Here is a 23,295-nt window from a genome sequence, read left to right as displayed (position 1 = left end):
TTATTTACTTATACCAATGAATAATTCAATGTTGCCATTTTTTATTAATCAGTAGAAACTTTGGAAATATATATGGCAACATTTATAAATTCATCAAGATGGCTGCCAATGTCAAATTATATCTACTTAAGGCAATACGGAGAGCTAGTAGTGTTTCGAAATGTTACAAATATAGTAAATATTTGCGAAAGAATTATCAGAAAGGCTTTATATATTTTTTTAATAACCTTTCATTAATAATATAGGTTCCTTACTGAATACCATCGCAGTTCTGGTTAAGTAGTATATAGCTGGGTAAAGGGTTCCCACTGCTGGTAATTATACTTTATTAAGTAATAATTTTAAACTGTAAGGGAACAGTATACTTTTATTTCCTCAAGTTTGACACCCCTGGATTATAACCTATATTTGGACCAACATATTCCTAGTGTTTTGAGGTGAAGCAGTTTAGGATTTGGCTAAGCCGATGACTCCGCAAGCGATGCGAGCGCCAGCATTACCGGTTGTCTTGCTGAGCTCGTGTCCACCTATTCCCAGGTCATCGGGGTCGGCGTGGACGACCAGGGTGCGTCCAATGATGCTGTTTGGTCCTGTCAGTGAAATCTGAGAATCCTGGATGCAGACCTGCAACAGAAAAATCGTGTCAGCATTTTAATATACGAACACAAGATCACCTAGATCAGAGTTCCCCAAACTTTTTTGTGTCGTAGACCCCTTGCCATGTTTTTCCGTGTTGGGTAGACCCCCTACTTACCTGATATTGATTTCCTGTAAATTTCTAACTGTAGTGAAGTATAGTGTTAAAAACAAAGTAAAAACACATGTTATGTTATGAAAATGTATTGTGACCACAAAGCGAATACCAACATGTATAATAATTTTTTTACTTCATAGGTACTTTTATAAATAATGTAAATATTTTGATATTATAAGACAGTATGATGTAAGTAAATAGGTACTATCAGTGCATGTGTTGAGATCCACTATCGTGGACCCCACTTTCATTTCATGGACCCCCAAATTTTTTTTCGCTGACGTTGACCCCTTGCAGGTTGTCATAGACCCCTAGGGGTCGATATAGACCACTTTGGAAATCACTGACGTAGAGGGCAATTAATTTAGGAGATCTGCTGAAGAATCAGTCACAGATGTATCTCGAAGAATTGCTCGTCTGAAATGGCAGTATGACGGGGTCGAAATGTTCTCAAGTTGCGACCACGAACCAGTGGCCCACCCACATAAGCTGGATTGACGACATCAGCTATACATTGACACTTTTAAGGCTTTTAAAAAACATGATCGATCGGCTTGTACGTGTGTGTTTGTAAGAGGTTCTATTAAGATATCATATATCAATTGAATACCAAGGTTCCTCCAGAAGATGTTGGAATAGAAGACCGCCAGTTTAAGTTTCAAAATGTAAGCCTTTTCCGGTGAATAGACGACAAAAGCGAGGTGAGGAATGTAAGGATTAGGAAGAATAGAAAGGAATTGAAAAATTTAATTTTACTTAAATCGTAAACAATTTAATACTAAGTCAAAGTCAGCTAAAGGTATTTTTTTTGTAGGCTCTATTTTTATAAGGTCTTATTTCTAGTCGGTTCTATTTTTAATAGGTTCTATTTTTTTATTATTAGTATCTATCTTCTACAGATACAATTAGATTTAATATGTCCGAAAAGAATTTTGCTCACAATTTTGCATGTTACAGTGAATCATTGTTATTAAGTAACTTAAACTATATATTTCATAACTTAAATCGTAAAATATTTAATATTAAGTTGAAGCCAATTTTTTTATTCTAGTAAATTCCATTAGCCAAGCTATCTCATTTGCAACGGTTACCTAGAATGATTTGTGGTATAAATAAAAAAGGAAGTGGAGAAAGAAATTCCAATAACTCTAACAAGAATATTCGAAGGTTGACGACCCCTGTGATACCCTATCCAACATCGATTCTGATGAGGCGGATGGGTTTTCAAACTCCACAGACATGAATACCACAGTTTCAGGACATTCTGGCTTCTAATTTTACTAGGCGAAGTTGTTTCGTAGATAGAACAGTCAAAGCAATGGATATATGCTCATTTAAAAACTTGGTGACCGTTGGCCATTACAATTCCTCCAGGTCTTCATCACGCACGTGATGTGAGCTACGTACCTTGGTGACACCGCCGTCTGCAGTGGCCACAATGTTGCCGAGGTCTCCGACGTGACGAACAGCTGCATCTGGTGCTCCGTGCTCCTGCTTGTTAGGGTTGAAGTGGGCTCCAGCTGATGTGCATCCATTCGTGTTGTCTCCAAACTCGTGAACGTGGAAACCATGTTTACCCTGGACAATAGTTTGTTTTTATTATTAAACTATTCAAAATTTGAATTTTTTAATAGAACCTCTTATTGATCGACAGCAATTTTTTTAAATTTATTTATTTTTGTCTCTTCTCTACTTCGCAAGGTGTTATAATTGTGGAGAAGAAGCAGGAAGAAACTCCACAAGAACATACATTTACACTTTACTATTAAGTAAGAAAAGGACCAATATTTAGCCACTTCCGCACATGCAGTGGTAGTCGTGCAACAAAATGCACCGCCCGCCAGCCCGCTGATAAATGCGCATGCGGCAAACAATGCGAATTACACAACTACCACCGTTAAATCACTCAACACGTGTTTCACCCCTCCACGGGGCATCTTCATGAGTTATGTTACACCGATTAGTGCCAAACACATGTGTTTTGACTACCACTGCATGTGCGGAAGTGGCTAAATATTGGTCCTTTTCTTACTTAGGATGGACTTCCGCAAAATAACGCCTGATTCCATTAAATACTTTACTATTAGCCTAAATGAAATCAAAACAATCAGACGACATCACTGCCAAGGATTCTTGTCATTTAAATATTCGTTTATTGAATAAGAGACCTTTTCCGTTTTTACTTTTAATATGATTTTTGAATTTTGTACTTTTAAATAATTGAATGTATATATGTTAATTCATGTATGGTACAAGAGTAAGAATATAATAAAATTTTGTGAATAAATAATTATTGTAATTGTTATATCTGTGTACCTAGGACAGGGGAATTACTAGAAGTCCCAAATAGTGTGGGCCATTACAAAGAATATAAGTTACATACTTTACAAAAATCAATGGTTTTTGAAATAATTACGTAATGATAATATAGTAACAAAAAGTATTGTCAAAATTATTATTACTATATATTGAAATTAATTATTGTGATGTGGAAAAACGTTTATTTAATTATTAAAACAATTTGTGCGCGGAAAATGAATAATTCGCCTACGCGCGGTTGCGCATCGAACCATGGCTCAAATCCGACTCTCTAGAACTCCAACGGCCGCGGGCGCACGTGCTGCGTCTTGGCTACCTGCCAAGGCGCAAGCAAGAGCGCGTATCGTGCACGCCGTGCGAGTGAGCGAGACGAGCAAACGGTGGAGCGTGGTGACAACGTCCGCGGGAATCCCCACATATAGCGGCTTTTTATGTGGCGATATTATTACATTATTTAATATTTGTCTCTGCAGACTATGCTGCCTGAAGCTATTGGCATGTCGCATTTCAGTATCATCTCAGAGGGATTGAACAATTCATCATTGCATTTGATGTGTTTGAAGCTGTCCTGCTAGATGATCTAGGTTTTGACAGCTTCATCGAATTTGAGACCGCGGAAACGTGAGGTCCGTGGTCTTAAAAAATACGCTGGGTGATCATACCCCAGTTGCAACAAAGATGCACACACGTGGAGGTACTATACCCGTGTAGGTGTATAGTGTAGTGAATGAGGTGTAGTGTTTGTAGCACGAAGCGAGGGCTACTCGGCGATCGGGATTGACACGGGTCTCTCCAGACCGCCCTCGCTTGAACGTGGGTTAGGAGGGCGCGGCAAGTCATGTGTATGAGAGTGATGACTTTTTGTGCATCGAGACCTGGATTCGATGTAAGGCACATGTCTTGACGTCGAAACTGGGGCGGCGTTTATTTAAATTCGTACTAGGGGGCGGCCTTCGGCCCCCTAATTCGCGAACAGCGAGGGCGATCCCTTAGAAGATCCGGATGCTCCCTCGGATTGCCCAATAGTCCCAACACAGTGCCTGGTAAATATTTTTTTCAAATATTCACGGACCTTTCCATTCCGCAACTACTTCTAACATTGTGTTTCGAGTGATCACTTTATATAGGTTAATTGTAAACAGATGTAAAAAATATAAATTTTTTTTGGTGTTCCGAATGATCACTGTGTATAGGTTAATTGTAAACAGATGTAAAAACTATAAATTTTTTTTGGTGTTCCGAATGATCACTGTGTATAGGTTAATTGTAAACAGGTGTAAAAAACTATAAATTTTTTTTGATGACAAATGAGCTATATATTCATACCTTTAAAGCTATTACGCCAATAACCAATCACCTGTATATAAGATATCAAAACCGGACACGTCAATATAAAAAAATGCCTTTTTACAACAAATCAATAAGGAAGCTACATTGGGTATAATTATGTATATAAAATTGTAAACAGGAAAAACACGTCATTATACTATTCATTAAAAAAAACATTAAAAGTCCACGGCTGGACATAATCCACCGCCATATTTCCTATGGATCCAGCGTCTAATCAACTTGACAAGACGGCCCAGTCCATCTTGAGGTTGGACCTTCTCCAGAATTTTAAGGCTTCAATATCTCTTACTTCAGGCCTCATCAGCTCACAAGGAATCAGGAGTTAGGAGATCGCAGTGTAAAGAGTTCCCCACAAGGTGAAAAGACTATTATTAGTCGCTGGATTGAAGCCGCTTCGATACAATCCTTTTGGTAATCAACAGGAAGTCCAGGTCCAACCAGTGGATTTCTTATTCCGTTTTTTAATAGACCAGCGGTAGAAGACTTGCGAACGTAGGTCGCGGGTTCAATTTCCAGAATAGTGTTATATAATTAACACTGTGTATTTAGAGTTGGCACTGCTCAAAATTAAATTTCCGAAAAATGTGCATCAGGGTCTGTGTACCATAATACCACACTAATCTCCAACTCGTCTGACACGCGTGACGATTATGGTATACCATATATCCCACCATAGATATCTTTAGGGAGATATATGCCCTGCAGTGGGCGTGAATGTACAGAAACGACAACATTTAGTCGATTATCATGTGTAGGGGAATGAGAGTAATTTACAATGAATAATAAAAGCTAATATAAATAAATCGTACATTTAAACAAGTACATTGGTTGACGGGTGACTTGACCCTGCGATAATTAAGTTTCAATGTCATTCGCTTTACGTATTAATTGTTTTAATGAATCACGAAAAGTGCTTTGTCATCATTACTAATATATCTAAGTAAGAAAAGGACCAATATTTAGCCACTTCCGCACATGCAGTGGTAGTCGTGCAATGAAATGCACCGCCCGCCAGCCCGCTGATAAATGCGCATGCGGCAAACAATGCGAATCTACATGACCACTACATGTGCGGAAGTGGCTAAATATTGGTCCTTTTCTTACTTAGGGTGGATTTCCGCGAAGTAACGCCTGATTCCATTAAATACTAATATATCCTAACTTAGGGGGCGTCTGCCCGCTCCTTAACCTTAAACAGCTTGGGTGAACCGAGATTGGATCCGGATCCATCCTTGGCTCGCCCTTGGTCCACGCTGCCGTCCCAAGCCGCATACACAACATCATCACTACACAGCTCTACTACTGGTAGAGCGGTTCACTACATGCAAACGTCATCGTACAACTTGAATGCGTCAGTCCAGCTTCTGTTTTATTCTTAAGTTCACAGACCCTTCCCCTCCGTGAAGTCAATTCTGTTGTAGCTGTAAAAGTCCCCGGGCTAACAGGATCAATTTCAACCGAAAGCAAGTTTCACCATTATATGTATGTATGTATATATTTTATATGTGTGTGTATATATATATATATATATATATAGATATCGTCTATTCCTGATATAGTGTTCTATCAATTTTAGCTCTTATCTTATTACCAGACAAGACTCCATTACAAATATTCAAATAAATATATCACATCAATTTTTAACTATTTATTATTTCTGGACCCACAAGGAGGACTGACGATATAATCAAAGTCAAATATTAGAGGAACCGGAAAGTAATATCTCTCTCTTAAGTTAAACTCACATGACTACATTATAAACAAGTTTTTATTTGTAATCAACAATATATTCACCTTCGTTATCAAAAACCTTTTGCCATCTAGTATACAAATCAATGCCGTAGCGGTAACAAATCAATCGGTTTTTCTGTAAAATATATCAACAGAAACGACATTACTTTCCGGACCCTCTAATATTTACAGACAATTGTAGATTACTCTTCAAGGTCCAAGAAGACAGAAACACAATTTTTGTGATATATAATTATTTTGTAGTAATTCTATTATATACAGAGTTGTTTTTAAAGAGCGTCGGTAAATCAGTATTGCATCTATGAGGCTTAACGACTAGCGCCATCTAGTAATTTTTTAGAGAAAATATGATAAAACAGTTGTATATATTTACCAATATACTATGTTTAGACTGTTACAAGCACTTTCGAATTGTCAACATAAAATGTCAACATTGTTATCCACACAGGAAACTACCACCGTAAAGGCAGTTCCCCTGAGAAGAGCCATCAAAACTCAACAGTTGCTCTTTACAAATATATTTAGTTCTTGATAATATTTAGCTTCCTGATTAATAAGGTTAAACCTAATTTTTGAAATAGGTATCAAGAATATATAATATATAAGTATAGTATAACAGTAAAACTAGTGGACAATTGTATTTTTAGCACATGTGAATGGAAATATTCTAGAACATTAAACCGAACCAAAGCCGCTACATATAACTTAAACTAAAAAAATAACTAACCTTTGTTAATCCGCTTACTTCACCGGACACCACGACCGGCGACTTATCATTCTGAAATATAATACAGGATTTAACGGCTAAAGTAAAAGACATATAGACAAAGGTTCCTTTCAATATATTACAGTCTTCAAGTGTTACAGAGTATTTTAATAAGTATAATATAAAATTACAAACTGAGAGACTGGCAGAAGATTATAACAAGCAATATTTAACTATAATGGACATAACAATATAATATATGATGTAATACTCTTTATTGTACAAGCTTATAAAGATAAATGTATATAAATATACATAAAAGTATATGTATATATGTGTGTGTATATATATATAGTTGCATAGAAAAAGTGCAATGTGCAGTGTTACATAAGGCAATATCTTCCAGACAACCATAGTATGGAAACGTTAGAGGGTTAAATAATGGTCAATGTGTACATATAGATAAAACATATATATACATACTTATGTATAAGGCAAATACTTTAAAATACAGTATAATACATAATTATAAATACAATAATAAATAAAACTATATAACTGACTTGGATCCCTGCCTTAGAGCGAATAAAGAAAAGTAAATATTTCTTAACTATTTTCTTAAGAATAGGTAGTGGACTTAGCATGTCTTATATTCAGTGGTAAATCATTCCGCAAATGAACGGCCTGTGTGGTAAAAGATGCCACAAATAAAGAAGAATGTTCTGGCATTTTTAATTTCACATTCTATGGTGATTTTAAAGACCTCACATATGTATTGTGAAATAATTGAAATCTTGATTTGAGATTTTATGGAAACCCATCACAGCTTTTAGTTTTAACTATTTATCGTCTTTAATGTGATGTAATTAAAATCCAGTATCAAGGTCCAATAACCAAGTCAAGTCACAATATTATATTAATGCTGATTGATTAATGTGATTTAGGCCACATTTTTTACTTTTTATGTCATATTATTTGGTAAATAATTGTTCATCATCATATAAGCCGATATTTACTATGATACATATAGTTGTTAATATTTTTATTTTATTCGTAATTCTCCTTTCTTCTTTATTTTTTATATACTTTCCCTTCACATCTATCTCATCTTTCATGGATCACTTTCCTTCCCTAGTTCTCATTCCCAGATCACAGATTATATATACTATAACATTTATTTACGATTTCAATTTTTATTCTTAATTATAATTTTCTTTGTAGTAAACGACATTTTTTATATTTAATTTTTAATAGGTGTTATTAGAGGTGTAAATCATGTTAAAATCAAAAACTTTTACCAACCACGTGAAAGGATGCAGCCGGTATTACGTATTATTATCTACTTGTAGTATTTCTATGATAAGAAAGTGACAATCATAATTATTTGTAAATTATTCCGTTGTTCATTTCTTAAGTGGTTTATCTGATATCATTTTTCTTCACTCTTGTTGTTTTTTTAACCAAATTTTTAAATCTCTATCTAGTCATTACGAGTTTACACTTGAACAAATATACGTATCTATCTAAAGAAAACATAGTTGTTATACTATATGTAATCACTGCATTGCACAATGCAAAACAAGTGTTACACAATATTGGATATATATGCGATGAATATATATGCTTGCAAGGTAAATTACACCGTAATAGAAGAATCTACGGATATATATCCGAAGTTACATAGCGAAAATCTTTATAAAAGTTAGGTTAGTCTAGTTTTTGTTAAAATATGCTATCAAATACTCTAATTCAGCATTATATTAATAAAGTAAATCATTATTTATAAAATGTCAAGGGATAGCCTGTCATCAAAATATCCACCGGTATGGTAGGATATATAATTACAAGAATAATATTCTAGAATACTCGTTAAAAAATAAGTTGATATCAACAAGAATAATATAGTTATAAAATTTACATGTTGAACAGCAAGTAATGTACTGCCGATCAAATTATTCAAGGTCAAAGGTCCGCAGTTTTAATATAAAAAATATACCTCTTGATCGAAGAATACTGTGCCGCTAACATCTCCCTTGAGGACACATACAGCTTTCGACGGCATTTTGTATACTTTATAATTGAGTTTAGATAATCAAAGATTAAACTATTTGAAACTTAATCTTATAAGAACTTTAAATCAATAACGCACGATTCACAAGCGCTCTCTACCATGTGCTATATAAGAATAAGGGGTAGATATGATTAAAGAAAATTCAAATGACAATTGTGTTCAATCTACCAAAACATAAATCTAATTTCTACCAATTGGTAGGAGATTTTTTTAATTGTGAAATTAAGTTTTAATAAATATTAATAAACTTCAAATAACTCAAACAATTTATGGAAAAATTCGAGCTAATTTTACAAAAATGAAGCCATATTTATTAAATCTTTTAAGGCAACAATGAAAAGTTTTTATAAGGCATTTGTTGTAACATTCGTCGAATAGAATTAATAGTATTCTTTCAATGGCAAATGAGAAATAAACCGCCTTAAGTAAATTTACAAGATTTTCTTACACTTATAAGTTTTTAACAATATTTATGAAATTTATATATATTTCATAAATATACACATCTTATATATATTCGACAATCATGATCAAAAAGTGAAGTCGAACATTAATACAATTTTTCTTTTCTTTTTTTTTCAACGGGTACGAAAATAATTATGATAATAACAATCCCTTAGTTTCAGACTTATAATGTCTATTAAAAATAGTAATTAAAATAATTTAACAGGTGTTGATAATATATTAGAGTCATCATCAACCTGTCAGCTAAATTCATAACAAAAGTGTTTAAACAAAAAATAAAGAACATGTTCATAACGAAAAGTTTATACAGATTTTTTGCTTCCAAGTAAACATATTCTTACAATATTATTACTCGTCTACAAAGATCAGTTGTGCATTTTTGGTATAAGCTTTGTTCGGTGAATGTAGTAGAAGTCGATGTATATAAACAAGAAGGTAAAATATTTCCAAAAACATTGCACACGTTGTAATAAAAATGTTTTAAAATTACCCTCTACTTATATCATTTTTACGAATACTTATAGAATGAATTTAATTATTGCCATCAATTAAAATATATTACTACTATATTGTTCTGTCAATTTTTAAATAAGCGAAGAAGATTGTAATTTAAAAAATCATAAATATACGGAATAAAAATGAATTTTAATTATTAAATTATTGTTTTCTTTAAAACTGAAATCTGTAGCCAAAGAAGTTGGACAAAAGGACGTTAAATAAAATAACAATATTTGAAGGTAACAGAGAAATTAATATTCGTCAATTCAAATATAGACTTGCAAGAGATTACAGTGTAAATTGTTATTATTTTCAATTGAAAAATAAGTGACTTTTATACCCGAAAAAAGCTACAAATCAACTATATTCTGATCAAAGAAAACTGTAAGTATAATAAAATTGTATTAGATAGATACTATTCCGGAAATGTTTAATTATATGCACTAATTCTCCAAATATATAGGTAGTTTTTAATAAATTTTTTAAAGCTTTTACATAATTCTCAAGGCAACCCATATTAAACAATACTTTGTAATTATTGAAATTTAACAGTCCAATCATAATTTAAATATGAAGTCTGAAGGGAGAGATAGTAGATAAAAATTAGTTTCCTTACTACATTGTCAATAGTTAATTTTTGCATACATTTATTGTGGCAAATTACCCATTTAAAACTTTTACAATGATAGACCATCATGCCATATATATTAAATAAAAAGCCCTATTATAACTATTCTGTTATAGTGTAATGGTTAACAGTGAGAGTCTTGGACCCCTCAAAGGGTGAAGTTGCATCTATTATATTATCCATTTATCATCTTGTTAGTTTATCAACTTGTCTTCTCTTGTCTCTGCGGCCTGGTTTTTGCAACCAAGTGGCATCGCACTCATTTTGCATCAGGGTTAACCTTATTCAAGTCTAGTCTACTAACTCATTTGCAATGGAAATCATATTCAGAAATAAATAGAAGGTAGATTAAAAAAAATTCTAGCATATTAGTTTTTTTTTAACACAAATGGCTTGTTTAAATATATGTTACATAGAATGCAGTTTAGTTAAGATAATTTGTATTAATTCTTTCCAGGTGACCTCATGATGGAGAGTAACAGAATGTTTGATGATTATGAGAGGGTATTTTCTTTTTTATTATTTATATATACACTACTAGATTTATATTAATTATACATGCAGATATTTTTTAATTGGAGTAAAGGCCTTATTCATGCTTCCTTCATTCACATTTTTAACATTAATTAAAAAAAAATTGCCTCTTAAAATTTCTTAATTTGCGGATCTAATGAGTACTTACATAATAATAAAAGGATTTCAATAGGCATCCAACCAAATTTCTTAAATATTAAGTATTTATTTTGTCATATTTTGTTTTGTGTCTTGTCTTCAGTTCTAACTGTTCTAGTAATTGTTTTTTGTGTCATTGTAGTGTAATGTAATTGTTTAACTATCTATGTATATATATCTTTAGCTCCTATGGTAGTCCAGTCCAGTCCAGGCTCCCACGGGAGCTTCGTTACTTTAAAAGAGGTCTTAGGTTAGAGACACTTCGTACTGCCAATTCATACCCGTGGAATCTGCAAGCCATTTGGGTAACATTGAGAGTCCAATAGAAATAAAATAAACTATAATTATTTTTGTATTTTTCGTAAATTACATAGGTGTTTTTCCCAATGTGGGGTCCACATTTCACAGGTGGGCATTTGTTTTTTAACGGAGCAATCCAATAGATTCGACTTGTTTAACCCCTTTTTTCTGGAGATTTAAATGCAATGTTAGATTTCAGTGCCAAATTAAAAATTTTGAAGCGAATTCTTTAATATGAGGCATGGTAAAAAATAGTTGAGCGAGAATAAGTTTATTGTCTTTAACTATATCAATTAATTTTGATAAAAACAAACTGTTTCAGACTTGCCCATTGTGCAGCTCCAGTATAAAATCATTCTTCATAAACATGAATGTGAAGATATTAATGTGCGAAAATACTTTATGCGAATTTCCCTTTGGACATGAAGAAGTACAATACATTGAAGAAGACAATGAAGTAGACTGTGGTATGGAACGAAGCATTAGCAGACACGCAAAGGGTTCTACTTCAACATCCTCTATCTCCAATGCAGCTTGGTTGGAGATTGAAAAAATGAACCGAGTATACGAGTCTGAAGATAGTCAATTTGAAGTAAAAAATTTTGATTTAAATGTGAAAAATAAAAATAAGAATGCACATGTAGAGGAGAAGATTGCAAACGATGTGAAGATATTAAAAAACGTTAAAGATATAAAAGGTTTGACGAAACAATTGAACGGTATAGATGGTGGTGAATCATCTGAAGTTATTAAAAATGAGAAGTGGATAAAGAATTTGATGAACTTGCAAGGTCTCTCCGGAGTGCAGCTGCTGAAGGAACAAGAGATACAGCAGATCAGACGAGACGAGCCTGTGTTTGGAGGTGGAGAACTAAAGATTGATATCGACAGAAACACAAGCATGTCTTCAATCAAAATTGAGATCATGAACCAAGATACTGTTACAGTAGATAACTTGACTTAAATCTATGTGAATATAAAATGATTTCAAAACTCGAAGTAATTCAGCTTTATTGACCTCAGGTTGTGTCTTTGTGTGATACTAAAAAGTTTTAAACCTTTTTTATCAACATTATATCAAATTTCTTCAGTAGGTCAATGTTGTGTGTCAAAAGTTTATATGCAAGTATGTCGAAAAGAAGGTTAAATAACAACCATTATGTTATTTTTCAGCTGAAAGAGAGTAATAATTATGAAGTAAAAATGTTAGACAGAGAAATTCGCCAAAAAATAAACAAATTGTTAAGTTTGTTTTGTTGAAACAAAGTTAAATATATATTAAAAATATATTTATATGTAAATAATAAATGTTGAAAAGTAAATATGGCTGTTTTATTTTCATAATATTAACATTATTTGAGTATAGACATTTATGAATATAAACATTGAATTTAAAGTACATTTTATATCAGTATGCATACCAAATTAAGATAATATATGTATACAAGTCAAAAGTAGGTGTAAAAGGTTTTAAGGAATGAATATGCCTCATTTACTAACAAGTAATATATGGTACACCCTATTCAGTGAGCAGTGGTATCCCAGTGCACAACAGACTTGATCGTAGGTCGCGGGTTCAATTCTGGGGATACAATTTATAAGTAATTCACACTTTGTGCTAATTATATAGGATTGCCACAGCTAACAAGTTCCTAGAGGATGTGCAGAAGCGTCCTATGCGTACTATAATTCTACACTGCGATCGCCAATCGGTCTTCCAAGCGTGGCGATTATAATTAGAGGTACGGAATTTTCGCAAAAAAAAAAACACCAATTTCGCATTTAAATTTTTCAAAAATTGCAAATTTCGCATTAATTTCGCATTTATACTTTAAAACTTATTAAATTTGAGGTAATAGGCATTTTTCGACAAAAATTTTTCAAAATTAAAGGTGCATGCCTTAACATTTGACAAGTTTAGTTAATTAAAAAATCGTAAAAAAATTAATATTCGCAACCTTAAGCGTTCTTTTTTAGTTCGTTACTACGACATTGTATATTTTAAAGATGAGTTAAGCGTCCACTACGTAAAGTTGGATGTCAAATACTCTGTATTAGATTCTGCTTCATCAAAGGACGAAAAGTTGCATTTGACGGCCAACAAATTGTCATGCATATTATGATTTATATTTTTATTAATGAGTTCATGGATTAGCCCATTGATGGCAGAGTTCGAAAAAAAGATAAGGCGTTTTTCTAAAAATTAGGGATTTTCAACTGACCAGAGGTCTTTTACACAAAACAAAGAGCTTCTTAACTGATAAGTAAGCCAAGAAATATATCCCGTAGGCCTTAGGGGTCTATGATACGAGGTTGACTTCACTGAATTTACCTATGAAAGTGTGTATATTCATCAATTAACTCATTTAAAAATGATCTTGAAAAACAGAAAAATTGCATACATTTCGCATTTATTCGCATTTATATGAAATTTTCGCATTAATTCGCATCTATTTCGTAAATACGAAATTTCCGTACCCCTAATTATAATATATCCTTCCATAGATATCTTTAGGGGAGGCATATGCATAGCAGGAAATGTTTAGGGGCTGAAATGATGACACTATTTCCAAAATCCAGTTTTAGAAATAATAAATAGTTAAATGATAACAAGAAAAACCAGAATCAAAATTCTAATTTCAACATATATCTATATTATGAAAGTAAGAGGAGCACGGAAGGATGTCAGATTATATTGGGTGAAAGCGCACGGGGGAGGGAGGGGAATGAGAGGGCGGATCAACAGGCCAAGGACGCGGCTCTGAAGCGCTCAATAAGACCAGACTACGAGGAATGCCCCTCATTCGTCAAGCGACAGCTTAGGCTGGGAACGCTTGACAAATGGAATAGGAGGTATATGGACGATACGACGGTGTCGACAACGCGGAAATTTTTCCCGGACGCCGTCTCAACCTACCACGTACTCCGCAGGTCAGCGGTCTTGGTCCAGCTCTTCATGGGGCATGGGGGGTTCTCCGAGTGCCTTCACCGGTTTAAGCTCAAGGAGGACCCCGCGTGCTTCTGTGAACTGGGAGTGGACCAGATCGTGGTCCACCTTGTAGCCCACTTTCCCGCGTTCAGAGGACTCCGGGTCGACTCCGAATGCCGGTTAGGCATGAAAGTTGATGAAAAAACAATGGCTTTACTAATAAGAGATGAAAATACGAGACCTAAATTCGAAAAATTATGTAGAAAAATTGTAAAAGATATTATAATACAAAGTAGGACTTAAGAAAAATTGTAAAACCAAGTAAGAAATAAATTGTAAACAAAATAATAATTGAAAAATAAAATTTTGTAAAATAAAAATAAATGTTAATAAATTATAAAACTAAGGAATTAGGTGACGGGAATAGGTGAAGGAATAGGAAAAGTGAGAATTGGAATGAAAGAGTAAGACAGACGAAATGTGGAAAGTAAGAAAAAGAATGAAAGAACTTAAGATGAATGGATTTAGTGTGCGGAAATGAAATAAGACGTAAAAAAAATTAAACAGGATGAAATGACCGGAAGGACAGCCACGAGAGGCCCCTAACGACAGGGGCCATAAAAAAACATATATCTATATTCCAATCACCCTGTGTAGAAAAACAAAAATTTTATTTCCAAGGTGGATGTGCCAATAGTAAGGTAAAAGAGCACTAGTAATTGACCACTTTAGGGCACTGCTATATGACTTTTGACCAGATAAATTTAAATTTAAAAATATCAGGGCTTATTAAAATCATTACAAACTCCAGATTAAGTTTTACTAACAAGTATTTGAATTTAACTAATCATAAATACTTTAAAAAAATTGAATGATAGTATTTATTGCTTTAATAGTTGATCAAGAAAGATCTGAAAAAAAAATAGTTGACCGTATTTAGTAAATAATGGGTCAAGTTATCTAAAATTTGCAAAATTAAGTTAAAATTAATACATTCAGCATTAGAACTTTTAACAGAATTCTTATTTCTTGTCACCTTATTTTTTTAATCTGTTTTTGAAATAAATGTTATTGATAAGTCATAACCTACAATTTTACTCTTCCCGCCAAAATGAAATGGTAGCCATGTTTTATTGTTAATAGTTCAGATGTACTGTACGGCTATTACTAATTTTGTTATATGTATACAAGTAAAGATCTTAATTCTTAAAAAGACGCCATATTGTAATTAATCCGGGTATATTACCCGCCGTGTCCGGCCAGAAGAAATGATAGTACAGGATACGATGACTATTTACTTTCCCTGCGGTGTCGCTGTGTAAGTGCCCGTTTATCTACGACGAATTATAAAATATATTTTTTTTAACTGAATTACATAAAGAATTTACGTTATTCAATATACATCAACTTGGCTTAATTGGTGGACATATGTGGTCAAAAAATTTTGGTGTAAATTGAAATTTTCTTATCGAATAATCAACAGTTAACTCTAACATGTTACTTGTTTAAAATATAATTTTGTACAAGAATGGCTACCTGTGTAAGAGGGTTATTTATCGCTATAGTGTGATGCTGTTAGTAATAGAAATAAAAACTTTTGAGTGCAATATCTTCGTTATATAACTGTCAGGACAATGGTGCACCTGGTGTCTCTCTCTCTCTCTGTATTTGGAGGATTCAAATGAGGTTGTAAGATTTATATGGGAGTCAACCTAGACAGCGGTAGCCTCTCTGATGAGTGATGACGGAACTCGCAGTATATTCTTGGAATATTGTAGAAAGGAATTCAAGAAATAGTAAAGAGTAATAAAATAAAATGTTATGAAGAGAGGACTGCGCTTGCTCTACCTTCATTTTTGTACTTTTGACAACAGACGACAGACATTTTAGGGTTTGTGGTGTCTATTTTTAGGAATTTTCCGGTGGGAAGATAAAATGAATGACCTGCAAAATATATTTCAAGGATATAATTGTTTCCCTAATATAAACTCTTTATACTTTATTTACGACGGTTTTCAAACCGGAACACAGATTAATTTTTCTCTATAATTTGGCATTAGATAGACAAATAACAGAATTTGTGGCGTATTATGCTAGGGAGGAGTGCGCCTCTACTAACGACTTCTTTCTTAAAGGAGCAAATTCACTAAGGTCTCAGACTAACCCAAATGACTTATTTGAACACTTTTAGGTTCAGCAAAGAACTTCACAATTCAAAGCGTATTTGGAGTTTTGCATACAAACTATTCAAGTACGACTGTGAGGCCCTTGTAATGAATAGATAAGTTTAGTTTTAGAATGATCTGAATGATGAATAAAGACCTCGAAAATGCTTTATAATTTTGTTATATAATAACTGAACGCTATATTTCTTTTCCTTAAGAGGGGCAGAAGATAGAATAGACTGGAAATAGCTTATTATCAATTGAGGCGTTTTAATACGGACACGACTTTCAGAAAAGAAGAATCGAGAAGACTAAAATTTCTCATTTAGTTAAGATATAAATAAAAGAATCATTATTGAAGAATTCGTCGCAGCTAGACGGTAATTTTTAGTAACCAAACGAGACGTCAGTCGCGGGGCGGATTTATAAATGACGCAGAAGCACAAAACCTCTTACTTTGTAACATCCAGCTCGTGGGACACGACGAGATAAAGATCGGAGATCGAAATGAAATTGGATCAGAAACAAAATTGACAAGGTAGGTTTATCTTAAGGCTTCTACAACATATGGGTAATTCTCATGAAATCTCGAAAAAATGTAAATTAAATTATTCAGAATTATTTTAGTTAATATCTATTAAATTTATCTTAAATTTGTACTATATGTGTTAGTAACTTTAGGGAATATAGTGGTCCCCAGAATAAACGAGTTTTAAATGAAGTAAATCAATATTGATAAACTTTAAAAGTGAGGGAATAATGACTGTGGTGAGGAAATGATGTTTATGTTAGTTTATTATGAAAAATTTAATTATTTATTTTTTGAACACATGTATAACTTTAGTAGGTAATATATATATGAAAATTCTGGAGTTATCTAATAACACAGCTCTGAAAGTGACTCAAATTGCTTACAGCAAAACTTGCTTTCATTTTTATATTAATTGCATTTTCTTTGCAACATGAAACTTAATTAATAATGACTAAAAATATTCAACTCATTTAGAAATTTTCAAAATCTCTTATATAAATCCTAAAATATTGTTTAAAACCATTAATATCAACATTTAGTCTTAAAGTAAACAATATTATATCACACAAGTTAGAATATAATAATATAATAGTCTTTTCCGAATCAGTCTACAATAGAATACCTTGCAGTCAAGTCTTAACTTTTACAATTTAAGCTGATTTATTTCCTTTACGGAAAAATATCCTTTTCTGATAAATTTTGGAGGTTCAATTTTCTGCACAACATCAGTCCAGGGATACAATGCTTCATCCTTGGGTGTAGGCCATCTCCAGGATTTAATTACTCTTTCCATACAATCTACCACAGCGGCATCATCAGAAACTGAAGTTATTTTTCCGGGATAAATTGCGTCGTTCCACTTGATGAGAACGAAATCGCCTATATCATAAGATTCATCAATTTGGGAATCATTATCATTGAAAAAATTATTCGCAGATTGTCTACCACAAGACCGCGTTTGTACTTTTCCAAGTCTTTTTTCAACATGAGGAGTTTTCGAAGATAAGTAGTATCCCAGGTGAAAATGGCTACATTCTCCAATACATTGACAGCAAGAAAGGCTTCTAAACTCTAATATATCACTAGCGAACACAAATTGGCGAATTTTTTGCGTTCCACGGAAAGGCGTAACAGTGACACCTTGAACGTTTTTCAAAAGTGCTGATACTTTAGCTTCAGGAGAGGATAAAACCTTTTTATTTCGCCTTTGAGATCTCTTCTTGTACTTCTCTTTTTGTCGAATTTGCTCTTTTAATTCTTTTTGTAATTTAGCAATTTTTGCATATTGTATTGCTCTACGTTTTCTTAATTGCTTCCTTCTCAAAACAGCTATCATACTTTCACGCTTATTATTATTTTGAAGAACAGGGTCTGCTGCAAGTCTAGAACTTGAAGGTGATACTTTATTGAGGAGACTTGTCAGATTCTTACGGACTTGTGCCTTTCGGTGTCTGTACGATTGACTGTTTTTTTTCCAATTTTTTCTCTTTAATCTTCTTTCTCTGGAACTCATGGCAGTTACAGATTTTATTTGGCCCTTCTGTTTTTTTTTAAGATATGAAATTCGTTCTTTCTCGCGAAGTTTTGCTAACACTTCAGGATTAGATTTCATTTTTTCTCTACGTTTTCGATCATATTCTTTTTTTTTCAATTTTGCTTCTGCATCAGACAGTTTCTTTCCTCGTGCCATTTTTTAGCTCTAAAACAAAACAGAATAGTAAATTTAAGGTTGACATAAGCAAGTTCATTAAAAAACTAAGTTAAAATAGTCTAGACGTCATTACCTCATTAGTTGTCATTCCCTCATTTTGAAATGAAATGAGGGAATGACAAAATAAAACATAACCTCAAAAATCTCCAAATGTAGTAAACTGCTGTATGTAAATTTTTCGGTGATTTTACTGCTTCTAAAAACATACTTTATTTTTAAATTTATATTCGAATATAGTAATTACCTCTTTGTTTTCTTCTCAGTGATGGAATGACTGTCTGAAATGTAATCTTTGAAAAATTGTAATTTAATCTTCTTCCAACAAGTACTCCGACAATTTTAATACAACTTCGCCATTCTGAGCAATTGTTAGTGTCACCAACTATCAAAAATTAATAGAAGTTCCAATAAAAAATCTCAAGTACGCTAACTTATCGACTGTCGGTAATGGTGTGAGGGAATGACTATTTTTTAAGGGACACGTGTCAAATCAACATTTCCTCATTTATTTACGATCTATAATCCTAAATTCGAAGAATTTTTAAAATTTTGATGTATTTTTAATAAAATAGTCACACGCGCAAACATAAATTTTAAGCAATTTCTAGTTAAAAAATTATAACATGTTTTATTTTAAAGTTTGGGACATAGTGAGGGAATGATTTTAAGGGTATTATATATTTATTATTCCTTACAGATATACATAAAGTTTTAAGGTTATTACCAAAATTTAGCCTAAGTGATGTTCTTTAAAAAAAAAAAAAATACCACCATGAATAGTTTCGAACTGTGTAAAAACTAAAAGGACAAGAATTTCGAGATTCCATGAGAATTACCCATATGTACCAAACATTCTGTAAAATAATAAATATATTTGTAGCGCGTCAACTGTCTAGTGAACTGAACTATCAATAAGGTTCTATAAAAACTAAAGAGAGAAGATATTGAAAAATTTCGAACAACCTGTACAATATAAAGTAAATAAAAAAACAAAAAAAACTAAATTAAAGTTTCTAATATAAACATATCTTATGTCCATGTATCGCAGTAAGATATGACAATATCGATGAACTATATATACATTGTTATTAATGTATGATATATGTTATTAATGATAAATATTTATCGATACAGATGCAGCCTTGGATGGTGTTAGCGGTGGTATGGTCGAGCGTTGTACACGGCGGTGGAGTTACTGAACACGATGATGGTGAGGATCCTATTAATATTTTTTTTTGGTTTCGGGTGGAAAATCTTTCGGATGTTCAAGATGCCCTGCCTCTGGAGGGAGGACAGGGTTATGTGGGATTCCTACCAACTAAAGGTACCCCGGTGATCGCTCTCTGCGCTATGCGGGGGATCGCGGTATCTCCCGGTCAGAGATCACCTCGTGGTCTTCCCTCACGCTGTGCTATTTTAGATAGCCGTTGACGAAAATGCTGGTAGCAGACCGCTACCAATTCTTGGTAATGTTGAAGTTTTTGGTATGTCCTGTGGCTGAAATGGTGATCGCGTTGCCTCATCCGGAGGTAACTTTAAAAAAAATTTCTCGCGTAGGGGTAATGACCACTGGAATCCCTGTTTAAGAAACTTTTTTATACTCGCATCGATTCATCTCCAAGTTTAATGAATTCGCGAAAGTTGAAATTTAATCATGAGCCAGTGAAAACATGTTAGATTAACTCCGTCATCGAGACATGCGGTAAGTGGCGAAAATCACACCTATCTTTGCAGCATATAGTTAAATACCGATGTCACTGATAGTTTAAACAATTAAAAAGTTAAGAAAGAGTGTCAAACGTCATGTTTTTTTCTATGGCTCCGTTTTCGTTGCCTTTGGAACTACCAGGTAGCAGGGATCTTTTTTACAATAATATTTTTTCTCTCGATCATTCTTCCTTTCTTCACTTCGCCTAATACATTCCTTCTCATTCTTTTCAATAGATATATCACCACACTTTCATCACCTTCTCTTCTAGTTTCTATATCCAAATTTATTCATTTTATTATCTTATTTCTCTAGTAAAACATAGTAGATATTCTTATTTTTTTTGTTAATTTATTATCGTTATTATATTTCTTACTTGCTATATCACAGATTTTCATGATTTTAAAATTGATTCAAATGTCATGTTAGGGTTGTCACTTTGACGTTTTTGGACAGAGTACTGGAGAATGGGATTTTAAATATTTTGAATTCGGAATTAAAGTGTTGTCAGAGCATAACGTTCTAACGTTACTCAAGTCTAGGAATTTTATCATGGGATTTTGAAAGGCTTGGTTAATTACACATTTATCGTCACTTTCCTGTGTAGTTTATTATAGATTGTTACTTTAGTGACAACCTTAGTGGTAGATTCTTCGACAATTTTGGCAGCACTGTGCGAAGTCTTGCAAGCAGTTAAAAGTTGCGGGAGACATTTTCGTTATGCGCTCGTCTGTGTAGCTTTCGCGTTTTAAGTGACTTGCGTAGAAAGTTTACAAGAATATGTTAAAATTAATTATACGTAATGACGTATAATATTTGAATTATTTGAAAGTTTCACAATCGTTATTTAATCTGGATACAATATAAAAACATAATATTCGATACTTTTATCTGTGATCAAAAAGTATGGTAAGTTTGTTCATAAAACATAAATTCTTTAATCATTCTTCCAAATTACTTTCGTCCCACAATCCACAATTATTATTTAATCGGGATACAATAACGCACACATATTCTGCTGTGACCAAAAAGCAAGATGAATTCTTATATTAAATGTAATTTCTTTATTTATCCTTCCAAATCAATTTTATTCAAAGTGATCCCCATCAGACAAAACGGACTTTTATAATATTTTTATATTTTTCCTGTCAAGTCAAAACAGCCTTTTTTCGGTATAGCCTCCAAGACCTTCTATATGGTTTTTTATCACCTCAATCGTGTCGAAACGGCATCTTCACATTGGCTTTTTGAGTTTTCTAAATAGCCAAAAGTCGCACGGAGCCAAATCAGATGAATACGGTGGTCGCGGAACGATATCAGTAGAGTTTTTTTTTACGCTTTTTGTCAAAAAACGCGTCAAAAATATGTGTAACTCGGAGATAGTTAAAGTTAAGTTTTGACAAACTGTCGCTTGGCAAATGTTATAGACAGTACACCAACCTAGTAAAAAAATATCTGCCTTCCAAATGCCCAGGAGTTTTAAATGATAATTTCGCTAATAAACATATATTGATAAGTATTTAATGGAATCAAGCGTTACCTCGCGTAAGTCCATCCTAAGTAAGAAAAGGACCAATATTTAGCCACTTCCGCACATGCAGTGAACGTCGTGCAATGAAATGCACTGCCCGCCAGCCCGCTGATAAATGCGCAATTGATAACATTATAGATAAATAAGTAAAAGCGCCATCTGTTCTAGAATTTTTGTAACATAGATTAAAATAGTTACTGTTATACTTTTTTTTTTAACAGAAATATCAAAACGTTGGGCAGAGGACTTCAAGACGCTAAGCCATATATACGCAAGGACATCGGACAAGGATTTGTACGGAGCGTCACTACCGCCACCTATCACTTTTAATGCCGCAACCACTAGCTTAAAGGCCGATGATTTCTATGAAACTCAACAATTTGCAGCCAGCGATTTACTTGAAGATAGTCAGATCTACCCTTACATGAAAACAATTCCACCAAAAAGAGCAACTTCTAGTAGCTATTTCAGTTTAAATAATTTAAAACCTTATCAAAATGGCGACGAAAAATTTGGTTATTCGGATAATTTAAGAACGCAAAAAGAATATTCGAATTTAGAACGTTTGAAATCTAAATTTGAACACGATTCAAATGGAAGTACAGACGGAGAAACGTACAAAAGTGTACAAAATTTTACCCATGTACCTAACATATGGGAGGCTGGAGATATAACAACAGAAACTGGAGGAACTTATAGAAAGAAAGAAACAAGAAGTAAATTTAGATTTATTAACAGCAATCCATATGCAAGTACTTTTAAATGTAGCAAAGGGATCTGTAGAATAAAATCTAAAATTTCTACCAGGCCTCATATTCGACCGTTGAAGAAGATTAAAACAATTGTTTATAATAATTAAATTATTATATATGTGAGAAATATAGACGTTGATAAGTTGTAAGATTTAATTAAATATTTATTGCAAAATTATTTTAATTTATTAATTCATTTATATCAACTGCTTACCGGTATTTCCCTGCCTGTATCCTTATGGGCGACCTTATGTCGCCATTTATTTGGAGGCCTAATCACGCCGTACCTAACAGCTCGAGGTAGCCACTTGAAAATCTTTCTGCCCTAACGACCGTCGAGATGCACGAGATGTGGGCCGCCCACTGTCACTTTAGACAAGCTCACAGTAATAGTTTATTTAACTAAAAGGACATGTGTTATAAAATCTAAATATACTATTTATATCAATTTT

General features: G+C 33.2%; 4 protein-coding genes across 5 annotated transcripts; 2 read left to right on the top strand and 2 right to left on the bottom strand.

Moving 5' to 3' along the window:
- Positions 1 to 269: 269 nt before the first annotated feature.
- Sod1 (Superoxide dismutase 1) lies at positions 270 to 9,072 on the bottom strand. The gene is made up of 4 exons (XM_068761283.1): positions 8,878 to 9,072; positions 6,903 to 6,953; positions 2,162 to 2,332; positions 270 to 624 (listed from the first exon to the last, which is right to left on the bottom strand). The coding sequence occupies exons 1-4, from the start codon at positions 8,941 to 8,943 to the stop codon at positions 448 to 450; spliced, it is 465 nt and encodes a 154-aa protein (XP_068617384.1). The 5' UTR covers positions 8,944 to 9,072; the 3' UTR covers positions 270 to 447.
- A 2,332-nt stretch (positions 9,073 to 11,404) lies between these two features.
- On the top strand, positions 11,405 to 12,595 carry LOC137918486 (uncharacterized). The gene is made up of 2 exons (XM_068761307.1): positions 11,405 to 11,458; positions 11,838 to 12,595. The coding sequence occupies exons 1-2, from the start codon at positions 11,405 to 11,407 to the stop codon at positions 12,477 to 12,479; spliced, it is 696 nt and encodes a 231-aa protein (XP_068617408.1). The 3' UTR covers positions 12,480 to 12,595.
- A 4,480-nt stretch (positions 12,596 to 17,075) lies between these two features.
- Positions 17,076 to 22,950, top strand: LOC137918485 (uncharacterized). Its single transcript, XM_068761306.1, has 3 exons — positions 17,076 to 17,147; positions 19,987 to 20,062; positions 22,313 to 22,950. Exons 2-3 carry the CDS (start codon positions 19,987 to 19,989, stop codon positions 22,948 to 22,950), a joined length of 714 nt encoding a protein of 237 aa, XP_068617407.1. The 5' UTR covers positions 17,076 to 17,147.
- LOC137933854 (calponin homology domain-containing protein DDB_G0272472-like) lies at positions 17,483 to 19,297 on the bottom strand. Of its 2 annotated transcripts, none has more exons than XM_068777927.1 (2): positions 19,097 to 19,297; positions 17,483 to 18,840 (listed from the first exon to the last, which is right to left on the bottom strand). In XM_068777927.1, the coding sequence occupies exon 2, from the start codon at positions 18,829 to 18,831 to the stop codon at positions 17,785 to 17,787; it is 1,047 nt and encodes a 348-aa protein (XP_068634028.1). In that variant the 5' UTR covers positions 18,832 to 18,840; positions 19,097 to 19,297; the 3' UTR covers positions 17,483 to 17,784. The 2 variants fall into 2 exon arrangements, with proteins under 2 accessions (XP_068634028.1, XP_068634029.1); XM_068777928.1 differs by lacking the exon at positions 19,097 to 19,297 and adding an exon at positions 18,926 to 19,001.
- Positions 22,951 to 23,295: the final 345 nt, after the last annotated feature.

This window comes from Battus philenor, unplaced genomic scaffold (genome assembly GCF_028537555.1).
Source record: "Battus philenor isolate CCGP_79_NKW_IND1 unplaced genomic scaffold, ilBatPhil1.0.hap1 SCAF_14, whole genome shotgun sequence".
In the NCBI taxonomy this organism is placed as follows: Eukaryota; Metazoa; Arthropoda; class Insecta; order Lepidoptera; family Papilionidae; genus Battus; species Battus philenor.
Note: the sequence above shows the minus strand (reverse complement) of the source record. Positions and strands in the feature narration are given on the sequence as shown.